General features: G+C 42.6%; 2 protein-coding genes across 2 annotated transcripts in view; one reads left to right on the top strand and one right to left on the bottom strand.

The window, feature by feature from the left end:
* lars2 (leucyl-tRNA synthetase 2, mitochondrial) overlaps positions 1-3681 on the bottom strand; it is a 53681-nt gene extending 50000 nt beyond the window's left edge. The window contains exons 1-2 of the mRNA XM_080857819.1: positions 3521-3681; positions 1861-2105 (exon numbers count right to left, since the gene is read on the bottom strand). Coding sequence (XP_080713945.1) covers positions 1861-2094 — 234 coding nt within the window. The 5' untranslated portion in view covers positions 2095-2105; positions 3521-3681. The remainder of the gene's footprint in view (positions 1-1860; positions 2106-3520) is intronic.
* Positions 3682-16211: 12530 nt separating this feature from the next.
* Positions 16212-16910, top strand: tmem158 (transmembrane protein 158; the record flags this gene model as incomplete). Its single annotated transcript, XM_080857766.1, has 1 exon — positions 16212-16910. One exon carries the CDS (start codon positions 16212-16214, stop codon positions 16908-16910), a length of 699 nt encoding a protein of 232 aa, XP_080713892.1.
* Positions 16911-24203: the final 7293 nt, after the last annotated feature.

Below are 24203 nucleotides of genomic sequence, written 5' to 3' on the forward strand. Positions count from 1 at the left end.
CAAAAGTTGAAACCGACTTAGTTGACCACACGCAAGTTAACGCAGTTAAACGAAAGCTAAAATAATGTGCCGATTCATTGCCGTTGCATCACCTCAAGCAAAGGTGCAGAGAACATCTAAAGGAGGAAGAAACAACAGCCACAACAGCAGCTACAGCAACACCAAGAGCATGTTGCAGTAGGTGGCTCATAGCGAATAATGGGGAGCCACGGCAGTGGATGAAATACGTTGACGGTGGTAGTATAAGCGTATAGAAGAGCAAATTGAGCAATGGCTGAATAAGCTTATCGCCGACTTGTGGGCTCTCGCACGCCCCCTTCAGTGAAGCAGAGGTACTGTTTGCCTTCCCTCTGTTTTTTCAATGCGGTTTTTTGTCAGATCAGTAAGAATATATATAGTATAATACGCTTTTGAATATCTATGCTGTAGTGTTAGTTGGACAATATTTATCTATCATATAGGTGTAATTTAAAAGCTTAATTTAGATTTTTTTTTAGTAGACCTAATGCAGCGCTTCTTATGAGGTTAAATGAATTCATCTGAAGGCACATTTTTAATAGCCAACTCTTGAATGTGCTTTAAAAAAAAAAGGTCATGCAAAAGTTAATTAAATAATTAACGTATCGTGAAGGAGGGCCTTTAAGGATTCCCGGGTACAGCATGATACAGCACGTGTTGCGGCTGTCACCAGCCAATTGGGCAATATTGGTTGATTTCTTTAAATCCATTCTGAGAGTGATTAACGTTGATATTAAAATCATAGGTAATGATTGTTTAGATCAAACGATGTCAGAGTGGGTCTGAAATGGCAGGTTTAATTTTGGCTGGTAAAAAATATAATTGGCTGGTAAATTTTTTCATCTACCAGCCATGTTGGCTGGTAAGGCAAAAAGTTAATTTCGAGCCTTGCTCACACACGCACGCGCACGCACGCACACACAAACACACACACACACGAACACCCTTCCTTCCCCTCTCGCAGCAGCAGCTCACAACTGTGCTACACCTAACTCTACGCACACACACACACACGCACGCACGCACGCACGTACGCACGCACGCACGCACGCACGCACGCACGCACGCACGCACGCACACCATTCCTTCCCCTCTGGCAGTTGCATTGTAATTGCATGTATTCATTGTAAGTACTGCGCACCAATGAAGGAAGGTCTATAGCTGTGAGGAGGAGACGATAATCTGATGGGAAAGACAGTCCCTCACACACGTCACACCTCCACACGCCTAAACATGATAGACAGCTACTGAGATCTACTGAGCAATGGGTAGACGTGAAGATGGCTTAGTGCTGAAACATGTTTGTCTTTTATAAACTTAATATGCTTGTAAGTCTGGTTTGTATCTTTAATACTGAAGAGTATCTTACAGCCTCATTGGAGATGAGAATACCTACAGCCCTCTAAGTCTAATGTTTCAGCAAGGAGAACCCCTCTATATTAATTCAATACAATTAATATTACAACATCTTAACTAACCAATCTGATAGGTTACTTGCTGAATACACTTTTGGGAGATGGTACAGGGAGTATGTACAAGTAAATTGCTTTGATTGCCAGATGACCAGTCCCTATTGCTTTGCAATCCAATTTGACAGACCAATATGGCCAATGCCAATTTGTCCTTGTCACTTTTCCTTGACATGTCAAATATAATTTTGCCTTGCTTATTTTACCCACAGCCCTCATACCCACCTGGGGTAAATGTGCTATAGATCACATTCCTGTCTTCACCCACCTCCTCTTTGCTGGTCCTCCTCCATTGGTCCTTGATGCGGGGGTGCCACACACACACACACACACACACACACACACACACACACACACACACACACACACTCACCTCCTCTTTGCTGGTCCTCCTCCATTGGTCCTTGATGCGGGGGTGCCACCACTCCTCCACCTTCTTCCTAGTCTCCACCCGGTAGTCCTTCTCCCACTCCCCCGTCTCACTGTACAGGCTTCGCCACACCGCCCGCCTGAACCAGGGTGTGGGCATCAGGAGGTCTCCGCTGCCTATGCCATCTCTGACCAGGGCCAGCGGGCACAGAGCCACCCTTTTCCCCACCGTCTGCATGGCACCGTCACCTAGGAGACGCATGGGCACGGTAAACAAGATCAGTCAACATGGGCAGTTCTGTCTGGCGTGTTTGATGTATAATGAGTGATGTTGTTTGAAATGATCAACTTGAAAAACCAGGCCAAAGAAATAATAAAATTTGCATTCAAATAAAATTGGGTAGGCCTATGTATTTCAATATATACGTATATGAACACATAGGAACAACACATGCACTTTAGGTTACCGACGATGTGCAGGTTTCTGCCCTGTCCCCCTAACTTGTGCACAGAACTGGACTCATGAAAACAATATGAAACTCCTATATGTGCATCAAAATGGAATCATACGACACCACTGGCATCTCATCCTCGACTGCAGAAGCTTCAGTTTTAATGCAATTTCTCTAGACAGGGTAGAGAACCAGCTTGAGTCGTGGTACAATTTCACTGTTGTGTGCCGTTACCCTGAGAACTCAACAGTGATGACCAGATTCAGCTGACACTCAAGAGCTGTCGCCCACGAGCTGCATGACAACTGCACCAGTGATACATGTCTGAGCCTACCGTACACTCACTCCGAATGGAAAAAAAAAAACACTCGGCTACCAACGGGTCAGAATCTACTGCTTTTTCATCCACTCAAAGTTTAATCAAAAACAGTCCTTATACCACTACTAATTAGAAATACCTAGCCATAATAGTGTATAGATCGAATGGGCGAAACCAGGATTAGAGACAGAAGGAGAGGGGGAGAAAGGAAAAAAGAATAACTGCAAAATGTGTGGAGATGTGGGGAGGAAGAGGAAGACGTTTCTATGGTTACAGAAGAAGTAGTACTGTGGTGTCACTCGAGAGGAATGAATTACATCAATCCCCCGCACTCAGACGTCCTTGCTGACCCTGCCATCTACCATGTCTTTGAGGGTATTTACAGCATAATCACGCCACAGGGAAAAAACTAATAAAACATTTTTATCACTCGACTTGTCATCCGAGCCCACGCAGTCTAATTTCACAGACATGACTGAACGCTTAGCACATCCACTCAATGCATTGTGGCTGCAGTAGACACCTGGCTGAAGTATCTGCGCACAGTCACAGGAGAGGAAAAAGCGGAAGAAAAACAGCCGATTCTGTCATACAATTTGCCATATTCATGGTATCATCTACAGTTAACTCAGATACAAATTCACGGACAGTCTGCACTCAGTCTACATTTGGACCTTTTCCTATTACCTCAATGCCAGTCGACTCAACGAGATGTGATATTTTATCACAATGCAAAGCGTTACTTGTCCTACACACAATGGGTTCCCAACCACAGATGCAAATGCATTCTTTATCATCTGCATGGGCTAGAAAGTTTGCTGATTAGTTTGCTAGCGGGCTAGAAAGTGTGTCACATTCCACAAAGCTAACAAGCTAACGTAGGTGACACTTACAGTACAGAAATTCAGATTCCCTTTGATTGATGTCCTTGATTTAAAGTGAACACATTCTGATGTTAGCTTCAAGCGGACACACATAACTTGTACAAAACACAAAAGGCATCCCTCGGCGACCCTGAATTTCTCCGTACTGTTCCATAACACACGCTCAGCTGTCAAAACACACACCGCTACATGGGCGCCGCCATATTGCTCAAACAGAACTTTACTATATGAGTCACGTGACGACACCATAGACAGTAAACCCCATTACTCTTTTTATTGTCTACACTCGGGACGCAGAACTCTTATCAGAAGTCCAGTGTGCAGTAAACTATTGCTTTGTTTCGTTTATTTTCATCTGTAATGTATTATATTTTTTGTTTGTGTTATAAATAAATAAATGATAGATGTCGCACGTGTTCCTCTGTAATATGGCCACACTAACAATGCCGTCACCATGTCTTTCATTGATTAGGAATAACATTGTCTAATGTATTTTTTTTTTTTTTGTCTTATCCAATTTGGTAAACTAAACATATAACTAGAATTAAAAATAAATACATAATAATAATTAAAAGACATCCTCATTAACCATATATAACATGTCATGAATCATAAAGACTGACTTCACCTTGCACACATAATTCAAATGTCATGAAATCTGGTCTAAAAAGAGTCCATCTGTCTGTTCTACACGTTTTATTCATCAGATGCTTTCATCAAGCTGTGATGCTGAGGCCCCCTAAATTCCTCTGAATTATTATGCAACCAACTGCCACCTCATCCCAGACAGTGATGGCACTTAGTGACAGCCATCCCATGCTAAATAGGTTGTAAAGAAAGTAGTCCTGTTGATGCAGGCGTGAGGGCTTTGTATATGCAACTATGCATTGTTCTTTTAAGATTATGAAAGTGTGCGGAATATGCCATTAAAAGAACAGTAAAAAAACCCATCTGTAAATAAATGGATGCTTATGTATCCTGTAGGCTGATGGATTTCTACAGAGGTATTATTTGTATGGGGTCACTTGGTCATCTGATAGGAAATGCCACGGGTAAGGTTTTGGTGTCCTTTCATTATATTGTAAATAACTTCTCCATCTTATTCATGTAGATGTGTCCAAAAGACGAGTGCTATTTTTCTAAAGATCTAGGTATGTCATTCCCTATTTCAAAAGGGCTGAGGATTATTCAAGATAAATATTGTAGCGTGCCTCTATGTTGCTGTGCTTCCGTGAGCAGACGAGATGTAATCTAGTGGTCCATGTCAATGTTACTGCTGTGAATAATGTTTTTTATCGAATTTAGAATATGCCTGTGCTTGTGCATAATTATGTTGCCAATTGGGCAGTGTGTTATGTGTAATGCCCTGGTGTAGTTTTCCTTGTGCATCCGTGTCGTCGCCCACCCTTTGTCATGTGCATTGTGTTTGTGGATAAGATCCCTGCCATCTTGCCCGACGCCAAAAACAAGCCTTCAAGGTGCTCCATCATTACAATATGTTAAACAGCCTGTTTCTATGAGAGAAAAAAGTTAAGGGCTTGTCACAACATCACTTTGAACTTAAACATGAGGGAAGTTTTGACATTTCCCTAGGACAACACTGACAAGGACTAAAGGACTGTTACCTCCATGATTCGTCCCCCCTTGTCACGCTGAAAGCCTTTGCCTGAAAAAGGATCCACATTGGTTTTTGACGATACTTTGCTGTTTTCTTCCCCTTGCTGTGACTTCAATGAAATTGCTTGTGAAAGCTTTTCTTGACGTGTACTGCCTAGCCGGGCTTTTCACATCCTTCACTTGCCAGACAAATTTGTGGAAGCTTTTCTGAAAGTGTAACCTTGACACGTATCACACATTGCTGAGAATTACTCATTTATATACGTCCCTTGTCCTTTCCTCTTGAGATGCCATGTGCTCCCTTCAACTGAATTCTGTGTCCTGTCAACTTAATTTTTTTAATGTAATTGCCTCTAATTATTCCAGCATAGGCAGGTCCTACATTCCTACAGCTTTTTAAATCTAATTTTGAAATGTGTCACTAACCTGAACTCTCCTTTGGTACCAATGGAAGCTTTAACTTCAAATGACACTGTCTTTTTTTTCTCAGTGCACAGTGACTGCTGCCAAGCATGAAATTTCAGTGTTGGACATTTCTGCCTGTTACCGTAGCAACCCTTTTATCTCTCCAACACCAGATTGTTTTCAGTTGCAGGATTTAGATTTGTGTGCTCAGTGAGGCAAATACATAAGCTTCGATTTCAGCTAAATGGAGAAAACATGACGGATCTCCAACCTTTCTGCAAGGTATAATTGTACTCTTTTGTGTATATGAATGAGTTTACTTTTGGAGATCTGGAGATGGAAACAACGCTGGCAGAGAGAAATCCAGTGAGCAAGAGATTGTATACATATTCAGCAACACATTCACAGTTGTATTTGACCAGCATTGCTCTTTTTGATGGTGCATGTGTCTTTGTGAAAAGCTCGCTGTCACTTAGCGATCTCCTCAGGAGAGGTGAAAGTTGAGTGCTGCTGAGCTTTGGCAGGCAGCTCTCTGGATGTTCAGCAGATCACAGGGACAAGGTGAATCATCGCGAGAGGGGTGGAGATATTGTCTTATTAACAGCATTTATCTGCCATCTCCCTGGAGCTGAAACCTTTGATCTGACATTAGCAGACTGAGTGACACCAGAGCAGAGGAAGCAAGGAGTGGTGAGACGAGAAGAGAGGAAGTGGGAGGAGGTGGAGGAGTGAGACACTGAGAGCTCTCGTTCCCAGACAGCAGTTTTTTTTGTCCAAACTGGAGGGTGCCGCCACTCTTCCCCCTCATACATCAGAGTGAGTTTCAGTCTCTCTGGCCCTGGAGGCTATGTTGTCTGCACCGAGGAGAGGAGAAAAGAGGAGAGAAGAGAAAAGGAGAGGATAGGAGAGAAGAGAAAATAAGAGTGTAGAAGAGATGAGAGGAAAGGAAAGGAGATGAGAGGAAAGGAGAGGAGGGAAGAGAAGAGATGAGAAGACAAGAGAAGACAAGAGAAGAGAAGAGAAGAGAAGAGAAGAGAAGAGAGGAGAGGAGAGGAGAGGAGAGGAGAGGAGAGGAGAGGATAAAAGGATAAGAGGATGAAGCCTTTGAAATCATTTAGACCTGCACTGTCTGCTTCCTGTTCTCAGGGCAAAGGAACCATACTGGTAACACAGTATCCAGAACTCTGACAAAAGTGTCACTGATGGAGGGGAAACACACACATTCCAGAGCAGATAAAAAGCAACACAAAGCAGATTAAAAACTTACTGTATTATAAAACATGTTTAAGTGCAGAGCTGTGGTCATTGGCACTTTTTGGTCTTCTACTAACCCTTCTGTTCCACTTAGTTTCTGTGGTAATTTGGGAATATTCCATATTCACAGTCTTTATAAAGGTATATTAAACAGCTCTTCAGAATGTTCCAAAAAGTACCGTTGATTTGAATGGGCCATCCCAACGTTCGCAGGTCCGATATTTCTTGATAATGACCGCTGCGAAAAGATAATGACCACTGTCATTAGCAATAGATTTTGTGCTTCTAATTCACATCTTTCATATATGTGCGCAAGTAGTCTGGTCATTTAACGTAACAGACTTATTGTAATTTGAAGTCAGCAAGTATTGGGTTGCTACGCAACACCTGAAAATTGAAAGTTCTATTTGCTTGAAGAACTATTTTCTCTTAGTGGAGATCACGAAACGGCAACTAATTCATCAAAAAGAGCTATTTTGGAGGAATATCTTCTATCGTTTTGGCAAGTAACCGTATAATAAGCGGGATGTGCATAGGGGTGCTGTTCGCCCCGTCGGGATTTCTTTTTGGAAAATGACCGATGGACAACACATTATCCCTTACATATTTTAATGCATGGAAGTCATATTTTAAATTTTAAATTACTACAATAACTATCATAAATCGTTTGCATTCCAAAGCCACAAACACTTCATCTCAGAGATGAGAACAGGCCATTGATTTATATGTGGTTATTGACTAACAACCTTATGAGGATCATTATAGTTCTGTAAGTCCATGGATTTACTTCTCTTTTATGTTTTGAGTTGGTATTGGAAACCGTAGTCTACAAAATTGGATAGAGTGAATTGGACTGTGTCGATAACGGAGCATGAGGTCACCCAGGGGTAAAACAGCAAACTGGAGAAGCATGGATAACCAGGCAACTGAAGGGCTTTAAACCACGTGGCATGTCCCCCCTTAGCTCTTTGCAAGATAGGTGTAAGCTTTTATATAATTCACAAGTACAGAATGAATGTAGGATACCATGATGATACATGGAATAACAGAACATAAGTGTGAGAAAGTGCAATGTCTTTGTGTGTGTCATTTCATTTCAGGGTCCATTTGAAGCCTCGTCTGCAGGAGAGCTGCTTTTCAGGGACAGCGAGAGCAGAATGGGAAAGTAAATGATGGTTGTTATGGCTGTTGTGCTCCAAAGAGGCGTGTTGCCTAAGTGGGGACGCCCGTTCATTTTAACGATCCCTTTGATTACCGCACTCACTGGCTCCTGCTGCTTTGAGGTTTTGCTGCCCTGTGGAGTGTAGAGATTTCCAATGATGAGGACTGTCTTAAGTGTTACACGAGAGAGCACACACACCAAAACACACACACACACACCAAAACACACACACACACACACACACACATACATGCACACGCTCATATGTGGTATACACACACACACACACACACACATACACACAGAAGCAAACTCACACTCTTATGTTGCAATGGAGGAACGTTTCAGTTGGATTTCACGGTTGATTCCACCTCTGGTAATGTGTAATTTCGTTACATACATTACCTTATATTTCCACTCATCCACTCGCATCTCCCATAGCCTGTAATGCACATTTACCTGACGAACTACTGACAAACTTCATACATTATTCATACCCTGCTGACGTTTGCCTGCTAATGAACGTGGAGCAGCCGGGTTCTTGATCAACAACCTCCTTGTCAGTTTCCACACACTGGGTGACAGAACGAAACTCAGTTTCCACACACTGGGTGACAGAACGAACCTCCATCCTTCAGTTCTCGCTTCTTCTCTTGTCTCTTTAAACTCAACAACATGAGAGGCTCTTTTCCTCCCCTATTCAGACAGAGTCAGGATAAAACTAATTTCACTTCAGTGGAGTACTATGGATCTGCCTGTCTGAAAGCAATGCCTTCCCCCCCACACCGATCTGGATTGTTATCCACCTGCACAAAGATGACTTTCTATCAGTGTGGAGGTGTTCACAAAGGCAGATGGAGGATGGAGATCCTTACATCATGCACAATCAGATTGGGAGCTGGGGACTGATGGTTTGCCTCAGTTGTCCCGGGTGACCTTTCACCTTTCAGCTTGACAGTTCCATCCATGGCCTCATTCTGCGGGGCCAGAGACAGACCTCAGGCCGATAGCGCCTGGCTCAGGAGCAGATCTTTGCTGAATACGGCCTATGCCCAGCTGCGCTGGAAACCGCAGGGATGGCAGGAAGCAATCTCACACCATCTCACCTTCCAAAGATTCTATTTCACCATGGCGGGGGATTTGAGCGCAAGGTGTGTGTGTCTGTCTACACTGATCTAGAAAAAGTCACAATAAAGGGGGCTGGGCTGCACGTATACCAGTTAGCCCGTCCTGTCACCCAGCCAGTCGGTTACAGATGTTTGTTTTATTTACATGACTGTGTCCAAGATTAAGAGGGAATAAGACAGTATTAGGGGGTGTGGGTGGGGTGGGGGGGGAACATATCCATGCCATCTAAAAAGCCAGACTGTTGGGAATAGGAAGCTGGGAATAACACACTGGCGACAGGCAATTCCAGCGTTAGACTGACAGATGGTACCAGAGCGAACTGAACTGATCAGTCCTTGGCAGTTGAATGTGTGGGCATGTTAACCCCCCTCTGAGTGTGGCAATCAAGCTAGCTGCTAGAGATAGTTGAGGGTTGTAAGCCAGGAGCTGAAGCTGAAGCTGAAGGCAACACGTGCTGGATCAGTGCAGACACAATGGTTATTAAATAACCCGGTCCCAGCTGCCACAACTGCAGTTGAAGGCTGGACCCAACCAGGTGATTACAAACAGGAATGGTGCAGTGTAACAGCGTGAACAGAACACAAACAACAACTGAAGAAAAACAAGGGCGTAAAATAAACATAGGACAAATATGACTTCTTTGTTGCAACAATGCTTCTTTGCAATAAATCTTATACTGTTGGAAAGCCTGTTTATTTCCCTTTTAAATGGTGCCACATTTGTAAGGAACATGCATTTATGGGATGAGCAGCACAGCTGATGCATGATCCTCATGATGGTCGCCAACTGGTCACACATTGCTGTGGGATGGAATTCCATTCCTCAACCAAGAGTCGTTGCAGATCAGCCATCGTGGTTGTGTTGGTCACAAACACATAAAGCACGCCCAAGCTGATTCCAAAAGTGTTCAATTGGGTTGAGGTCTGGACTCATTGCAGGCCATTCCATTCTCTCCCTGATGCTGTATTAAATGAATAGTGTAAAATTGCCAATATTTCTTGTTTGTTCCCTGTTACTGATCGAGAGTTTAATCATCCAATCCAACAAACAACTCAAAACAAGAGTGAATACCAACAGGAGAATTTTGGCACATTTTTGATGGGCGCAACCCACATACTCAGCTGTGCTGCTCATCCCAGAAATGCATGTTCCTTACCAATGTGGCACCATTTAAAAGGGAAATAAACAGGCTTTCCAGCGGTATAACATGTATTGCCGAGAAGCATTGTTACAACAAATAAATACTCTACCTTAGTCTTTGTGCTATGTTTATAATCAAAAGCACATGGTAACCAAATAAGTAAACAAAGCAGCACATGGCTATGTGAACAAGAGATCCTTAAAACTGTGAAACTAAGAACATGAAAACCCCAAACCGTGACTCCAGCAGAATGAAGCTGTGGAGAGGAGGATGACTACATTTGATGTTGGAGGTTTACTGTAAAATTACGAGACTCTATGTTTTCCTGTAGGACTTGAGTTAGTGGTGGAGCCTGAGCTGCTGGACCACATCATTCTAAAAATAATCTGTGAAGTGTGAACGTCAACAAGCAGACTTTTTTTTTCCAGAGCCAGCACTGATAGAAGCTGTTAGATGCGGGAGTGTGTCTGATCATGTCCCTGTTCTCTGTCTGCCTGACTCATGAGTGTGACAACTCCATCCCCTGTGAGAGATGAACACTTCCACTATAGGGCCAGTCCTGACAGTGTTGAAGCCCTATAGGTGAGATTTTACTTTGGTGCCCCCAATTTCATTGGTCCTCTCAATCGCTAGACTTATATTAGTGAACTCTTCAAAATGTCTTCAGAAGGTATAGTGTGCACACGCAGCAGAGAGGCTGCATAACATTGGCCAGCTCTGCAGCTGAAGGGTGACAAAAGTCTGGAGTTGTTGTGAGAGGGCGCACTTCCGGAAAAAAGATTCTGCAGTGCCCCTGTGGCATTTTGTGCCCTAGGCTATGTCGCCTATGTCATGGGCCACCCCTACCTCCGCACCATGCTAGCTTACATCCTCTCACCTGCCAATGCCTCCTGCCGTTATGGTGCGCTTGGGGCTGATTTGCTAATTAACGTTTCTAACTAGTGCAGTTCATTTTACTTGCTCCAAGACAGTGTTGGATTTGTGAGCACTCCAAGTATGGATCTTCAACACTTGGTCCACACTTTGGCTTGTTCAGCCATGTTTCTAAAAAGTTGTTCTTGGAACAGCTTACCATTCTAAGTGACATTCAGGTGTTTAACAGAACATTTTAATACCCAAAGTTCACTGCAAAAATTCACATTTTCAAAACAAGAAAAAAAAAAAATGAAGGATATATAACTTGAAATAAGCAAAATGACTTGCCAGCAGAACCGAAAAAGACTTACCAAGATAAAAAAAAAAAAGAAACCAAATACTGTATATCTTAAAATGAGTGTGGCCAGACTAAAAACATGTACATTTGTTTTGATTCTTACTTTGAAAAAGCAGCTTTGTACTTGTCAGTGGAGATCAAAATAGTTACGTATAATACCTTATTAAGATAATTAAGGACTGAAACGCTTGAAGCAAGTGAAATGCTCTAACATAAAAAATGCCTGGTAGGAAGAAATATCTTGTCAGACCAAAAACCAGCATATATTGCCTTGATTTAAGATATTCCATCTTACTAAGATTTAAATGTTTGCAGTGCTTGATGTCTAGTTCGAAGATAGTAGTGTCGAGATGATGCAGAAAATATTTGATGATCCTGAACAGACTTACATAAAAATGATCTGTCATTTTCCCTCATTTCATATATTCAATTCTTTAGGGTCAAAATTACTACCTTACCTTACCTTACCTTACCTTACCAGTTATGGTTATGGTGTAGGTATTTTACAAAACATTTAAAAAAGACATTAGAAAAGAGATAAAGATACATTTAAAAACCAACTAAGATAATAATATTTAATACCAAACCTATGACTAACGAGTAGGCCTTAAACAAATTAACTAGTTAGACAGACATTAGTTAAAAAGGAGAGTGTTTAAGCACTTCTTAAATATACCAAAGCTGTCCCTGGAATGAACACTAGGTAGATCATTGCACCACCAAGAATCAACGAACAAAAAGAGTCTGCGATCTGTTGCCGCAGAGAGACGGTAAAGACACAAACACCCATCAGAGGGGCTAATTGGTCGAGAGGGGGAATAGAGCTGAACCATAGCATTTAAATAGGCAGGTGCTGATCCAGTCCTATAAGCCAGAGTGAGGGACTTAAATGTAATTCTAGCAGTGATAGGGAACCAGTGAAGGTTGACCAGCAGAGGAGTTTTCAGAGTCCTCTTCAAATGTGCAGCTGCATTCTGAATCCATTTATTTTGTTTGTTACTTCTTTTACCTGCTGTTTTTGTGGCATAAATGGACCAGAAAGCTGAGCCACCTTTATTTACACTCTGATTCACATACCACTGGAGAGGGTTTATTAACCCCCTTTCTATCATTTCTGTGGCCAGACACAGTCTTTTTACACCCTTGTTGTGAGTCCAAATGATACATCTTTTCCTGAACCCAGTATTTCTGCGTGGGCTAATTATGGTGCCTAGTTTCCAATACCACCACTGCATCTCCTCTTACACTAAATTGTTTTGCTAGATCTATGTTTAATTTGCCTCTAGCCTGATACAGTAACCTCAAGAGACTATGTAGTGAGGCCACTTTCTGGAGTCAGACACAGAGACAGACAATTTATGTTAACCCACTCCATTCCCGGAGCTCAGTTACACAGGCATTACTATTCCTGCCTGCATATAACATGAATACACACGTTAAAGATTCTGTACCAGTTGGCAACTATTTTAGATAACTTCTGGCAGATTAAGACCCTGGTCTGAATTGTGTGTAGCTGTAGATGCTGGGGCATCTGATAACTAGAGGGAAGTTTCTTCATTGCTTGCATGTGGATCAAAATGAAATTTCAAAAATAGCCGCCAAGACTCACGGCAAGGGACCTGAGACATTTAGTTAATGACTTTTATTTAAATCATGAAGCCACCTTGCTTAATTTTTAAAATAATATATGACTTGGAGTTTAGTTAACTTGTTACTCAACTATTCCCATACATCTCAACAAGCCAAACACAAACATCTTTCACAATATTACTTTTGAGGATGACTTAGAATCACTTCTAACAAAAAATCATCAGAGGCTGTGCCCACTAATAATTCTGGTCAGAGAAATCTTCATGCTTAATTCATGAAAGGAATTAAACAGTTACTCCTCTCTCCCTCTTTAATGTGTTTCTCCTTCAAGATAACACCAGGTCTCAGGGGAGTGCCGAGGTCAGATGGTTACCATGGTGACACTGCAGCGGAGCGGCTCGCCGAGAGAGTGGCATGAAAGGGATGCCGGAGTCGGAATCAATGGACTTGCATGGCCTGGAGTTACAAAGCCGCCCCAGCTTACGGAGCGGAAGAGGAAGAAAAGTCACCTGGCATCCAATAGCTAATTAAACTAGCCGTCTGCGCATATTCCTGAAGCGGAAGGGAGACAGTGAGCCGATCCGTCGGGGTCACGGTAAGCCAGCCAGAAGACACTCAATGGGCCTCTCCCTTTATGGCTCAGAATAAAAGAAATATATTTAAGAAAATGAATCTTTTATACGCTCTCCTTCGGCACAGGAGACTTTTATCTCTGTCTCATTAGCATTTTTGGTGCTGAAGCAATTTACATTTTTATAGCATAATTAATGAGCAGGAAAGTAATTTACATTTTCCCCTCTTTGCGTAGGTACATTGTCTGGAGCATATCTGATATTTAGAAGGCCATTGTTTCGGGAATTGAGTGTGTCTGTGTTCTCTTCATATACAGTATATGTTGATGTGTCATTTTGGTGTGTGGGTGGATATGATAGTTTGAGAATGTGTGTGATGTGCACAGAGTGGTTTAAGATGATAACTGACTGGGTGTGACGGGGAGGGAAGCCCAAGATGCCTTCTAAGATGCCTTCTAATTAAAGTGTCTTTGATGAGTACCACTGAATGGATGCAGGGAACTGCACTTTCAGGTGTAAAATAAAAGCCAGAGGAAACGTGTGTCCGCATGCTTGTGTGTGTGTGTCTCTCACACTCCTCCTAGACTTGTGCTCATAGACTGGGGCAGACCTGGCCCACAAATCAGGGGCGCAGATAGCACTGGGGACGAGGGGGACATGTCCCCCCCAGATTCATAGTGACCTGTTCCGTCCCCTCCACTCTCCCTACATAAGGCGACAATCATCAGTAAATAACGTTAAATAAATGTTTGCGTCCCCCCAGTTCTAAAATCCCATTTGCACCGCTGCCACAAATTAAGCCATTTAAGCAGCTCACAGCAAATCAAACCATACAGGTGCCGTGTGTATTCTTTCTCACACATGAAAGGAGGAATGATGAGTCATTAGAATTTGTATTCCATGGAGAAATAATGAGGGCTTCCATTCTTTTTGTCTCACCTGTAGCATTCTTTAGTTCCAAGCCAAGCGTTCAAAACCCAGAGAATCGTCTGTATTCCTCATGAACAAGAGGTACAAATCTCAAGACAGACATCATTGACTAAGGCAATTATTTATACATTACAGGTTCTTTTTTATTTAAAATATACCACACGTTCATAAATTATACTGTAATAACCACTTTAAAAAATATATATATGAGTCAGTCCCAGCAGGCTGTTGTGGATTTACACACAACAGATAGTTGGACACTAGTCCACACATCCAGTGAGGGTGACATCAACTTGAACTAAAAAAAATCATGAGAAATTTCATGAGAAAGTAATGCCTGGCTAAAGGCACCACTGAGAGAGCCACATGAGCTGGCGACATCACAAGGCACAACAACATGACAACTAGGGTATCTCTGAGCAGAGGGAGCCTTTGCTCATTTACTTACATCATCAAGTTTAATCCTAATGAGGAACCTACACCGCCTGTGTTTGGTATAAATAAAGATGCAGAGCAGGATGCTATTACACTTGACTAGCAACTTGAAAAAAGATTTCATAGGCCCAAACTTTTTTAAGAAAAGAAAATAAATAAAAGAAAACAAACCAAAAGCACCTCAAAATATTTTTTTTTTTACCAATTTCCATGCGTTAAAGTCATTTTGCTTATGAATGCTTGAACACTTTTTGGTCCTGTAATTATTGCAATTTGGTTTGCAAATGCACTTAAGCAACTTGGAGAGCCAACTACTCAATTCACATTAACTTAATAGAGGGGCACGGGATTCATTATCACTCATAAGTAGGGTAAACCCAAGCACAGGTTGATCTTAAAAACACTTTTATGGAAAATGCACGTCTGCCCTCATTTGAAGTTTATGCACTTCAACAAGTTTTCAAAGTCCTCTCAAGAATCAGAGAGCAGGGTAATAATGAAAGGCAAGCAGACAATGGCAAGACCATAGCCTGTGTATTAGGCTAGCGTCGTGTTTTCGTCTAGGGCTTTAGAATAGTGACATTTATAAAGCAAACGTTGCTGAAGTGATGTACCTCCTTAATGCGTTGGGTAGACGCAGCTGTCAATTGTACAAAATGCCAAGCAGACCGTTATCATTTTTATATCATAATTGATAGATATTTCAAAACTAGCAATCGTTCCTCAGTATTGCCAGTAATAAAACAGGAATATGTGAAATGAAAACTGTACCAGGCGCATACCTATGGTCCTGGTCGGACGCTGCGTTATTTCTGAAAGGGTTTTTACAGAGGCTGCATTTCACAAACATCTGTCGCGCCTCTCTAGATGGTCGCAGCTCTGTGAAAACTGCTTAGTACAGGTGGCGCTCGACACTCGCTCTCTCCCACCTGAGTAGGCGAGCGCCAGCAGTCGGCTGCGCGCAACATCACCACCCATTCCAAAGTAACCAACCGCCTGGCAGGAAGCCAGCTGTTCAGTCGAGAAAAAGAAGGAAGGGGCGTCGGTGTATCGCGGACAGCTGACGTTCCCATGTTGAGCGGACTGTAGGTAGACCAGAACTCTTACAACAGGAAAGGGTCAGATTCTCTGAATTAATGTCCTGGGCTACGCGCTTGACCAGTCATCCCCCCTCACCGACTGTCGCTTTAAACTCATCATTAGTTGCCTTTTTTCCCGCGGCGCACCATGCGAGGGGAGTCGCACCCTGTGCCATGCTGAACAACTCCCTGAATGTTCTGCTGGCTCTGAGCTGTGTGGCCATACTACTCCAGTTTTCCAACGGCTGGAGTGACAAGGATCTTCTACTCCCTCCTGTCAACTCCACTAACAGATTTTTGGCGAACTTGGAGGTGGACGTGCGTTACGCCAAAAGATCTGTGGAAGAGACAGAAGCCTCCTCGGAGACTTCGCCCCAGCTGCTGCCTCAGTGTAACGTCAGCGTACAAAGGCTTTTCCCCACTTCACTCGTGGCACGGTGGGGTAGCAATTTTGGGTTCCAGTGTGATGTACTTATTTACACCACCAACAGCCACGGCAGGGCGTTTTTCTCTGCTGCTTTCAACCGCGCCATCTCACCTGTTGTCATCGAACACATTGGAGTTACCGGAGGACAGCAGGAATTCCGACTGTGTGTTGGATGTGGCATGGCGAGATATAGGAGGTTTGGGCAGGGAAACTCGAGAGGGCAGCAAACGGGCGACCCCATCAACTTTTGCTGTATAGACTTCGGTCTCGAAGAACTGAAGGGGGATAAGAGTTGGAGGTTAAACCGCAAACCCATCGAGTCAACCCTCGTTGCCTGTTTCATGACATTAGTTATTATAGTGTGGAGCGTTGCTGCCCTCATATGGCCAGTGCCTATTATTGCAGGATTTCTACCCAACGGAATGGAACAGAGGCGCTCAAGATAGGAGAGAGGAATACAATATTCTGGCCAACGTCGGAAAATATCATCCTTTAGGCCAGCCGATTGATTTGACAAATGTGGTAGTTTTTCCAAACATGTGGTATACTTTTGATCAAAAAGTGTTTGCTGTGTTTCCAACTTAGTAAAAGCTGTTACTTTGTATCTGTTCGCAGTTCCGTTTGTATAGCCTATTATGGTCTATATTCGGATTTATTTTATAAATCTACATTTCTTAGAATTATCATTATGTGATTTTCAGCTGTCACTATAATGTTTGTATCGTTTTTATATATTTGTAGAATTTTAGCTTATGAATATAGCGTTTAAATATATAAAGGCATACTTTGTCTCAGATAATGTATTTTGAGATGCTCTGCATGTGGGTTCTATATATGGGCAATATTTTTCTTCCTTCATGTTACTGAGACTGCTAGGTTTTGTATCTGTGAGATAGCCATAAATATTTAACATTGACCATTTACGTACACTGGTCAGATGAACAGAATTGAGATTTTAGCCAAGCAAAATTTATTTGTAATCATTTGTATGAAATTGAGATAAAAAATAAAAGTTACAGTATGTCAGCAACAGGGACTTGACACTGAACTGTTGACAGATATGACTGCCACTCAAGAGTGCAAAGTTATCTGGTCTGCATCATTAAAATTGTCCTCCGAATCAGTCAGCTAAAATGTATTTACTCCAGCCCACTTTAATGTGACAGAGCGCAAAACCTTTTTCTTTGGCATGATACACCATTGCTCTAATATGATTATCTGCTTAAGGGTCTGATTCAAGAGTGATCACAAAATGATCTCTTATAGGGCCCTAATTTAATTGACGGGAAACAAACGAAGTCCGAACTAAACTTATGGTGTGGTGTGTGGAAGCACCTTGTGCTGATCCAACCATGTTTGGGCTTAGGATCCTGCTCATTGCATTAAATCAGCACAATTATTTAACCAAGTTATTAAATTAGCTTCGGTTCATGCGTGGTTGAAGCTGCTCTCTTAGCAAAGAAGCAGTGTAATTTCCTCTTGGAAAAGTCTGGCAACCTTAGAATTACAATTACTTTCAACAATTGATGATGTTGCGGATGTTCTGGAGATGTGCTCCTTAGCTAATACATTTGATTTTGAAATTCATATTTGGATTGACATGGAAACATATTTCCAAATTGATAACATTGTAATTATTGTACGTTTGTTATTTTGTAACTTATCACTTCCCTTGGGCACGTTTAATTTGAATTGTCAGTGCTTTCAATTGGTGTAGGTCTATGCTGAATGTAAACCTTGGTATAATGGCAGTGGTCGGCCTTGGCGAATTTTCCTTGGCTCTCCAACATTTGACCAATCACGGGGCAGAAGTGTTGGGTTGGTGTTGGTCTTGCCACAGAGGGAAAGACCGGCAAAAAGCATCCCTTCCTTCGAGCCAAAGTCAAACCAGCGACCTAAGGATGTCTCTTTATTCCGCGATACCAGCTGAGCTCTGGGCCTACTAGAAGTCTACGAGAAACAGAAAAGATAGGCTATGTCTGAGTGGATGTTGGAACGTAAAAATAGGCAGCTGCAACTGGGTTGTGTGGTGCAAGAAGTCATTCAAAGGTTGTGGGGTGGAGTCCCACCAGAATCGAGTGCTTTTGAGGATGCTGACGTTCAGCATGGTCCCAAGGTTTCCTGTTTGAGAACCACCGTTAGCAGAAATTGAGGTGTGCATTATTTACTGCAAAGTTCATTTTTATAATTGGAAAACACAATTTGTTTGCATATTACTTTTTATCAACCTTATATTAGTGAGATTTTGATTGAGAAAACATATACAGAAATGAAAGTTTCCAGTGTCCATGCCTTTGGGAGGGAAGAGGGTTGAGAGGCACTAGCCCAGTGTCCATGCCTCTAGGGGGGGGGCAATTTATTATTATTTTTTGTTTCTTCTTAATATCCTCTAACCACTGCTCTTTGGGAACAGCCTCTACAGAAGGGCAGTATATGATCCCCTTGTATTGGCTGTGTCTAGTTTCCACTGTCCTGAACTGCCCGATTACTTGCACGTGCTGTGCAGTACATTGCAGGTCTGTTTTGGGACTGGAGCAAGAGCGACAGAGGAGAGGCTGGCACCCAGAGCCTGTGGAGCAGTGACCAGCACAGGTCACTGGACCCAGCATGTGAGGGGCCGAGGCTGGAGCAGGGAAGCAGTGAGTTAGCTGTCTTTCAATGTCTCTTGTCGAATTATCTCACATGTTTATGGTGGTATGTGTTTAAAAGTTTTAACTTAGGCTATGTGTAATGTTCCTAACTTATATATTATTATTTCACCTTAATGTTCTTGAGATTCGTTTCTGGCATGTAATTATACAGAGTCAGGCTTACTCTGATAACAGTCATTAAGAGTCGTTAACAGTCGTTAAGCAACTTGGGCCATGATTGTCACTAGTAGGGATCGAACCTGTGACTTTCACAGTGACACAGTGAAGCAGTGACGGGGTGCCTCCCCTGGCGGGGGGGGAGGGGTGGGGGGGGGGGTTGTTTTCAATCCAGGTCAATTTAATTAACATAACAAAACCTAGGCCTGGTCAAGGGAAGGGGTGGGGGGGCTTTCACACCAATGTGGGCTTCTACGGCAATACACAGGGTCGAATACTGTCGTAAATCCCACATTTCATGCAGTGTCCAGGGTGGTGTGGCTCACGTCCACCAGCTGCACGGTGGTCTGCTGCATAAAAGACCCATTGGCCAGAATGCGGCGCCTGATCCTCCTGATGTCATCCAGGATGAGATCCCATCTAGACACTGTGCCAGTTCCCCTCTTCTTGCCACTCAATCTGGCCTCTAAACAGAGAGAGAACACAGCAGCACGTGAGAAAAGACAAAAACACATGCAAGTGTGAATATGTATGACAGGTCACAGAGGGAGAGTAGCATGACAATAAATATTCCTGACCTGCTGGTTGATGAGGGCCAGAGAGGGCTGGTTCCTCAGCTCCACCAGATACTCTGCCAAGCTGTCAACTCGGTCTCTGCCTGTCACACCAGAGTCACCCACAGCCTCTAAAGAAAAAAAAAGGAAAAAAACAAGATGAGCGACACATTTGGAAAACTGAGATGTGGGGCAAAACTCTGATACAGTGATTGTATTTCTTTACACAATTATGTTTTGCTAGTTCTTGCTTACGCGTTAACGCACACACAGAAGGTACACTTTTAAGCAAACAAACAGAGTTAGAAACATCTGATCATCTCATCATTAAAGTCAGAGTTTCCCATTTCTCTATCGTACCTGGCCAGGTCACACTACCACAAGCGTTGGATTCTTCAGAACAGTCATTGAGAAAAGCTGGGGTGAAGAGCAAATCTAGCTGGTCATAATGGCTGCGAGCGGTGGGATTTGAATCCACACCTGCGAAGAGACTGGAGCCTAGAGAGCCAGAAGCCGAGGGAACAGCCGAGGAAATGTTGGAGGCGAGAGCACATGAAGACCACACTTTCGAGAAGGAGTGCACAAGAACTGGCCAATCTTGGGCTCGCTTCAGGAGTCCTTAGACCGCTCAGCCACACTACCACAAGTGTAGAATTCTACAGAAGGGAAGGCGAGAGTGGAGGGCAAAGCCAGCTGTATTAATGGCAGCAGTGGGATTTTATACCACGCCTTCCGAAGACTGGAGCCTTAATCCAGCGCCTTGTACCGCTTGGCCACTCTACCATGAGGTGCTCCAAGGCTCTGACCAGAAAGTTGAGCACAGACACACGCACAGACACACACACACACACACATACACACACACACACACACACAGCTCAACACTCTCCAGCTGCGAGGCAAAAGGGAGGTTCTTTCTTGCACCACACTGGTCCTTTAGTTTGTCACTGGAGCTCCCCGCTTAATGGTGTGTGGGCTGCTCTAAGTGTTTGTTTGTATTGTGTTCCTCTGTAGTAATTCCTCATGCGGGGAGGAGCTGCGCGTCATCTGAGTGCTATTGGGGAGCGTTCCGGGTGGACGGGCCTGAGCAGATTGGTGTGGGTTAATGTATTGCTGTGTAATTTTCTGTGGATTGTATCTGTGGGGCGTGGTATAGTATCGCATACTTATGATAATTTTTTGGGGAAGGCGTGTATCTTGCTGTTGTCTGGACATTGTGTGGGGGCTCTCATGTTAAGACATGGTTGGTCACCAGTGGGGTACATTTCTGCTAACGGTGGGACTCGAACCGGGGACCTTGGGGTCAACTCTTCTCTCATAAATGCATCTATGCATTGAAATATTCAATGTAGAATTATCCATATCTCACTAATATAAGGTTAATAAAAGTAATATGCAGACTAAAATTAAAAATGAGCTTTGCAGTAAATAATGCAAACCTCAATTTCTGCCAACGGTGGGACTCGAACCTGAAACCTATGCTCTCATAGAAATAGAAATAAAAACTGTTTTTACAAAATTATCAATAATAATACGTCAACATTAAACATTTCTAGTCATGGAGCATTAGGCCATACAAAATCGCTCCCTTCTTTTTTTTCTCTCCCCCCTTTTCCCTTTCTTTCCCCTTCATGGTGAGCGAGAGAGCTTTGGTCTACCAGGGAGACAAGGGGGCTGTTCTTTAAAAGAATGGAGGGCTGCCCGTGGGGTCAGGTTCTGTAGCTGGGTGAACTCTGGCTCAAAGGGCCGATACTTTTTGGCTGTCGTGCAGTACACATGTCAAGGCCAACGTGGGCAAAAACTTCATTCCCTGACCGGGAATCGAACCCGGGCCGCGGCGGTGAGAGCGCCGAATCCTAACCACTAGACTACCAGGGAGAGGTGCACACGTCACAATGGAAAAATTGATAAATTCGTGTGGAGTCCTGTCTGTAGCGGGGTGAACACGTGAGGTCGGGTGGGCAGAGCAGGTGGACTTTTAGGGTCTGTTTCCATGGATCCCTCACACCTCGTTTTGTGGCCTCAGGCAGCGCGAGGACCTCCGATAGCTCACTTGGTGAAGCAGAGGACTCTAGGTTAAACGCCAATCACCCTTAGGTAGCTGGTTTGACTCCAGCTCGAAGAAACTTTTCTTCCATGTGTCAAGGCCAACGATGGCCAAAGTCCGTATTCTGCAAATCCTAAGCAGTAGACCAGCATAATAGGTAAGCAGTACGATATGGAATCCCACTGACAATCTACGTGTACGCAAAAATAAGTTGAAACACTTCAAATGTCAACCTCTAGAGCCATTATTATAAAGAAAATGTGGTAGTTTTGATGGATACAGGTATGCATCAGTTCAAAAGTAGAGCATCAAATCTGATAAAGACATACACTGTTCTTATTATTCGTAAAGAGTGGGTTACTTAATGACCGGGATCTCAACCCAAATAGGATGTTAGTTAAAAATAAAAACAATAAACTTATTTAAATTTAAGGTTGTATTATTTGTTATTCTTGAGTTATTTATTGTGTTTATTTAGTAGGCTAGATGGGGCATAACGCCATATTAATGTTGCTAGCGAGCTATGTAGGCTACTGTATGTAGGCTATGGGTGATAATTTAATTATGTGGGTTATCAGACTACATAATACGTAATAAGAAATGATTTGGGTTGACTGAGGTGTGAGGTCATTTTAGGTGTGTCTTGACCACATTTAACACCCAATAAAACACGTGTGCCTACTGTGTGAATGCAATTACCTTTTCACGTTGGGGGAGCTGGGTAGCCTATAGTTGACGAAGCCATCCTTGTCCTAAAAACAAACATTCATGTTTCACTTACAAACAGTCATAATTTACGCTGTGTAGAAAATATCCTCTGCGAATGACAAGTCACAACCAGGTAATCGCTTTTGTCGCATATAGTCGGCTATCTGTTGCGTTTCGGTGGACTGCTGTACACGACTCGAACACGAATTGCGTATTGTGTTCGCAGCTCCTTCTGTGCAAGGTAGCTGGTAAGCTCATTTATAGAGTAACTAGCTAGCTACCTGGCTAGTTTAAGTTATAGTGAACGTATAGCCTATAACCTCAATACAGAAAAATACCAACTTGGGTCAGTGTAGGGGCCAGCGACATACTCCTCACTCAACCGGTACGTTTACCAAAATAACCATATTAAAACGAAGTTTATTGTCTGCTTTTCTATTGTTTGGTTTATGTTGGAAACTTCCACTCGTTTCTCTGTTCCTGCGATATTAAATATAATATATGTTAGCAATCTGCAGCCTAATTGGACAGATTTACTGGTTTCTTATTGGATAATCGTTTTTGTCACCCAGCGGACCAGTGGCGCAATGGATAACGCGTCTGCCTACGGAGCAGAAGATTCCAGGTTCGAGTCCTGGCTGGTTCGAAGTTTTCTTTTTATAAAGAGGCATGGACTCTGGCTAAGTGCCCCTCAACCCTTTCTGTATATGTTTTCTGATATATATTATTATATATATATATTATGCTATAGTTGTTGAATTTGTTATTGCAAATAACAAAAATTGTTTACAACAAAAATATATATTTCTCCTTTGTTCTTTTTAGGACTCAGCCTAGTGCAGTTTAACCATAGCTTAATATTTTCTTATTTTCAAGTTTGCTGGGGACATAGAAGTCAGGCCTCTTGTTTCAGAAACACTGAACCATTACAGTTAGGTAACCAAATAAAAGGTAAGCCTACTACTTCTTTGCTTTCAGCCAGCTGCCTGCTGACATTTTCAGACAACAGTGAAGCTCGCTTCTTTTGCACATCACAACTTTTAAAAGTAAACTTTCTATTCAGAAGCTTGTTACCATCCATTTCGCCGTATCGTGCTCACCATTCACTCAAACCACTCAAACCATTCACTCAAACCGTAACGTTAGCCTACTACACAACGTTAATCGCGCAATAAAAAAATAGACAGTAAAAAAAGTATGTCAATTCCTAACTATGAATGCTATAGCATTAATATAATGTACAAATTGGATGTTGTGTTTGGTGGTTGTTCAGTACCATTGTTTTTGACAGAAATACTTTTATTACATAGATACTAAAAAATCTATGTAATAAAAGACAAAAAGATGTGAATCAGACACACAAAACCCATTGCAGGTCATCAATAAATATTGGACCTCTGAATACTGGGATGGCCCTTTCAAGTCAATGGAACGTGCAACATTATGAGGAGGTGTATAATAACAAAATATTATCACAATGAGCTTGCAGTAAATATCAGGTTGAGACAAATAACATGTACGTGGTTTATGAAAAAGAACACACTGTCTAGGTGTCTGACTCCAGCATAACAACTGATTCTTCCATCTTTGTGAAGAAACAAAACATTGACCATGTCTGACCAG

The sequence above is a fragment of the Sprattus sprattus genome (genome assembly GCF_963457725.1).
Source record: "Sprattus sprattus genome assembly, chromosome: 19".
NCBI classification, from domain to species: Eukaryota; Metazoa; Chordata; class Actinopteri; order Clupeiformes; family Clupeidae; genus Sprattus; species Sprattus sprattus.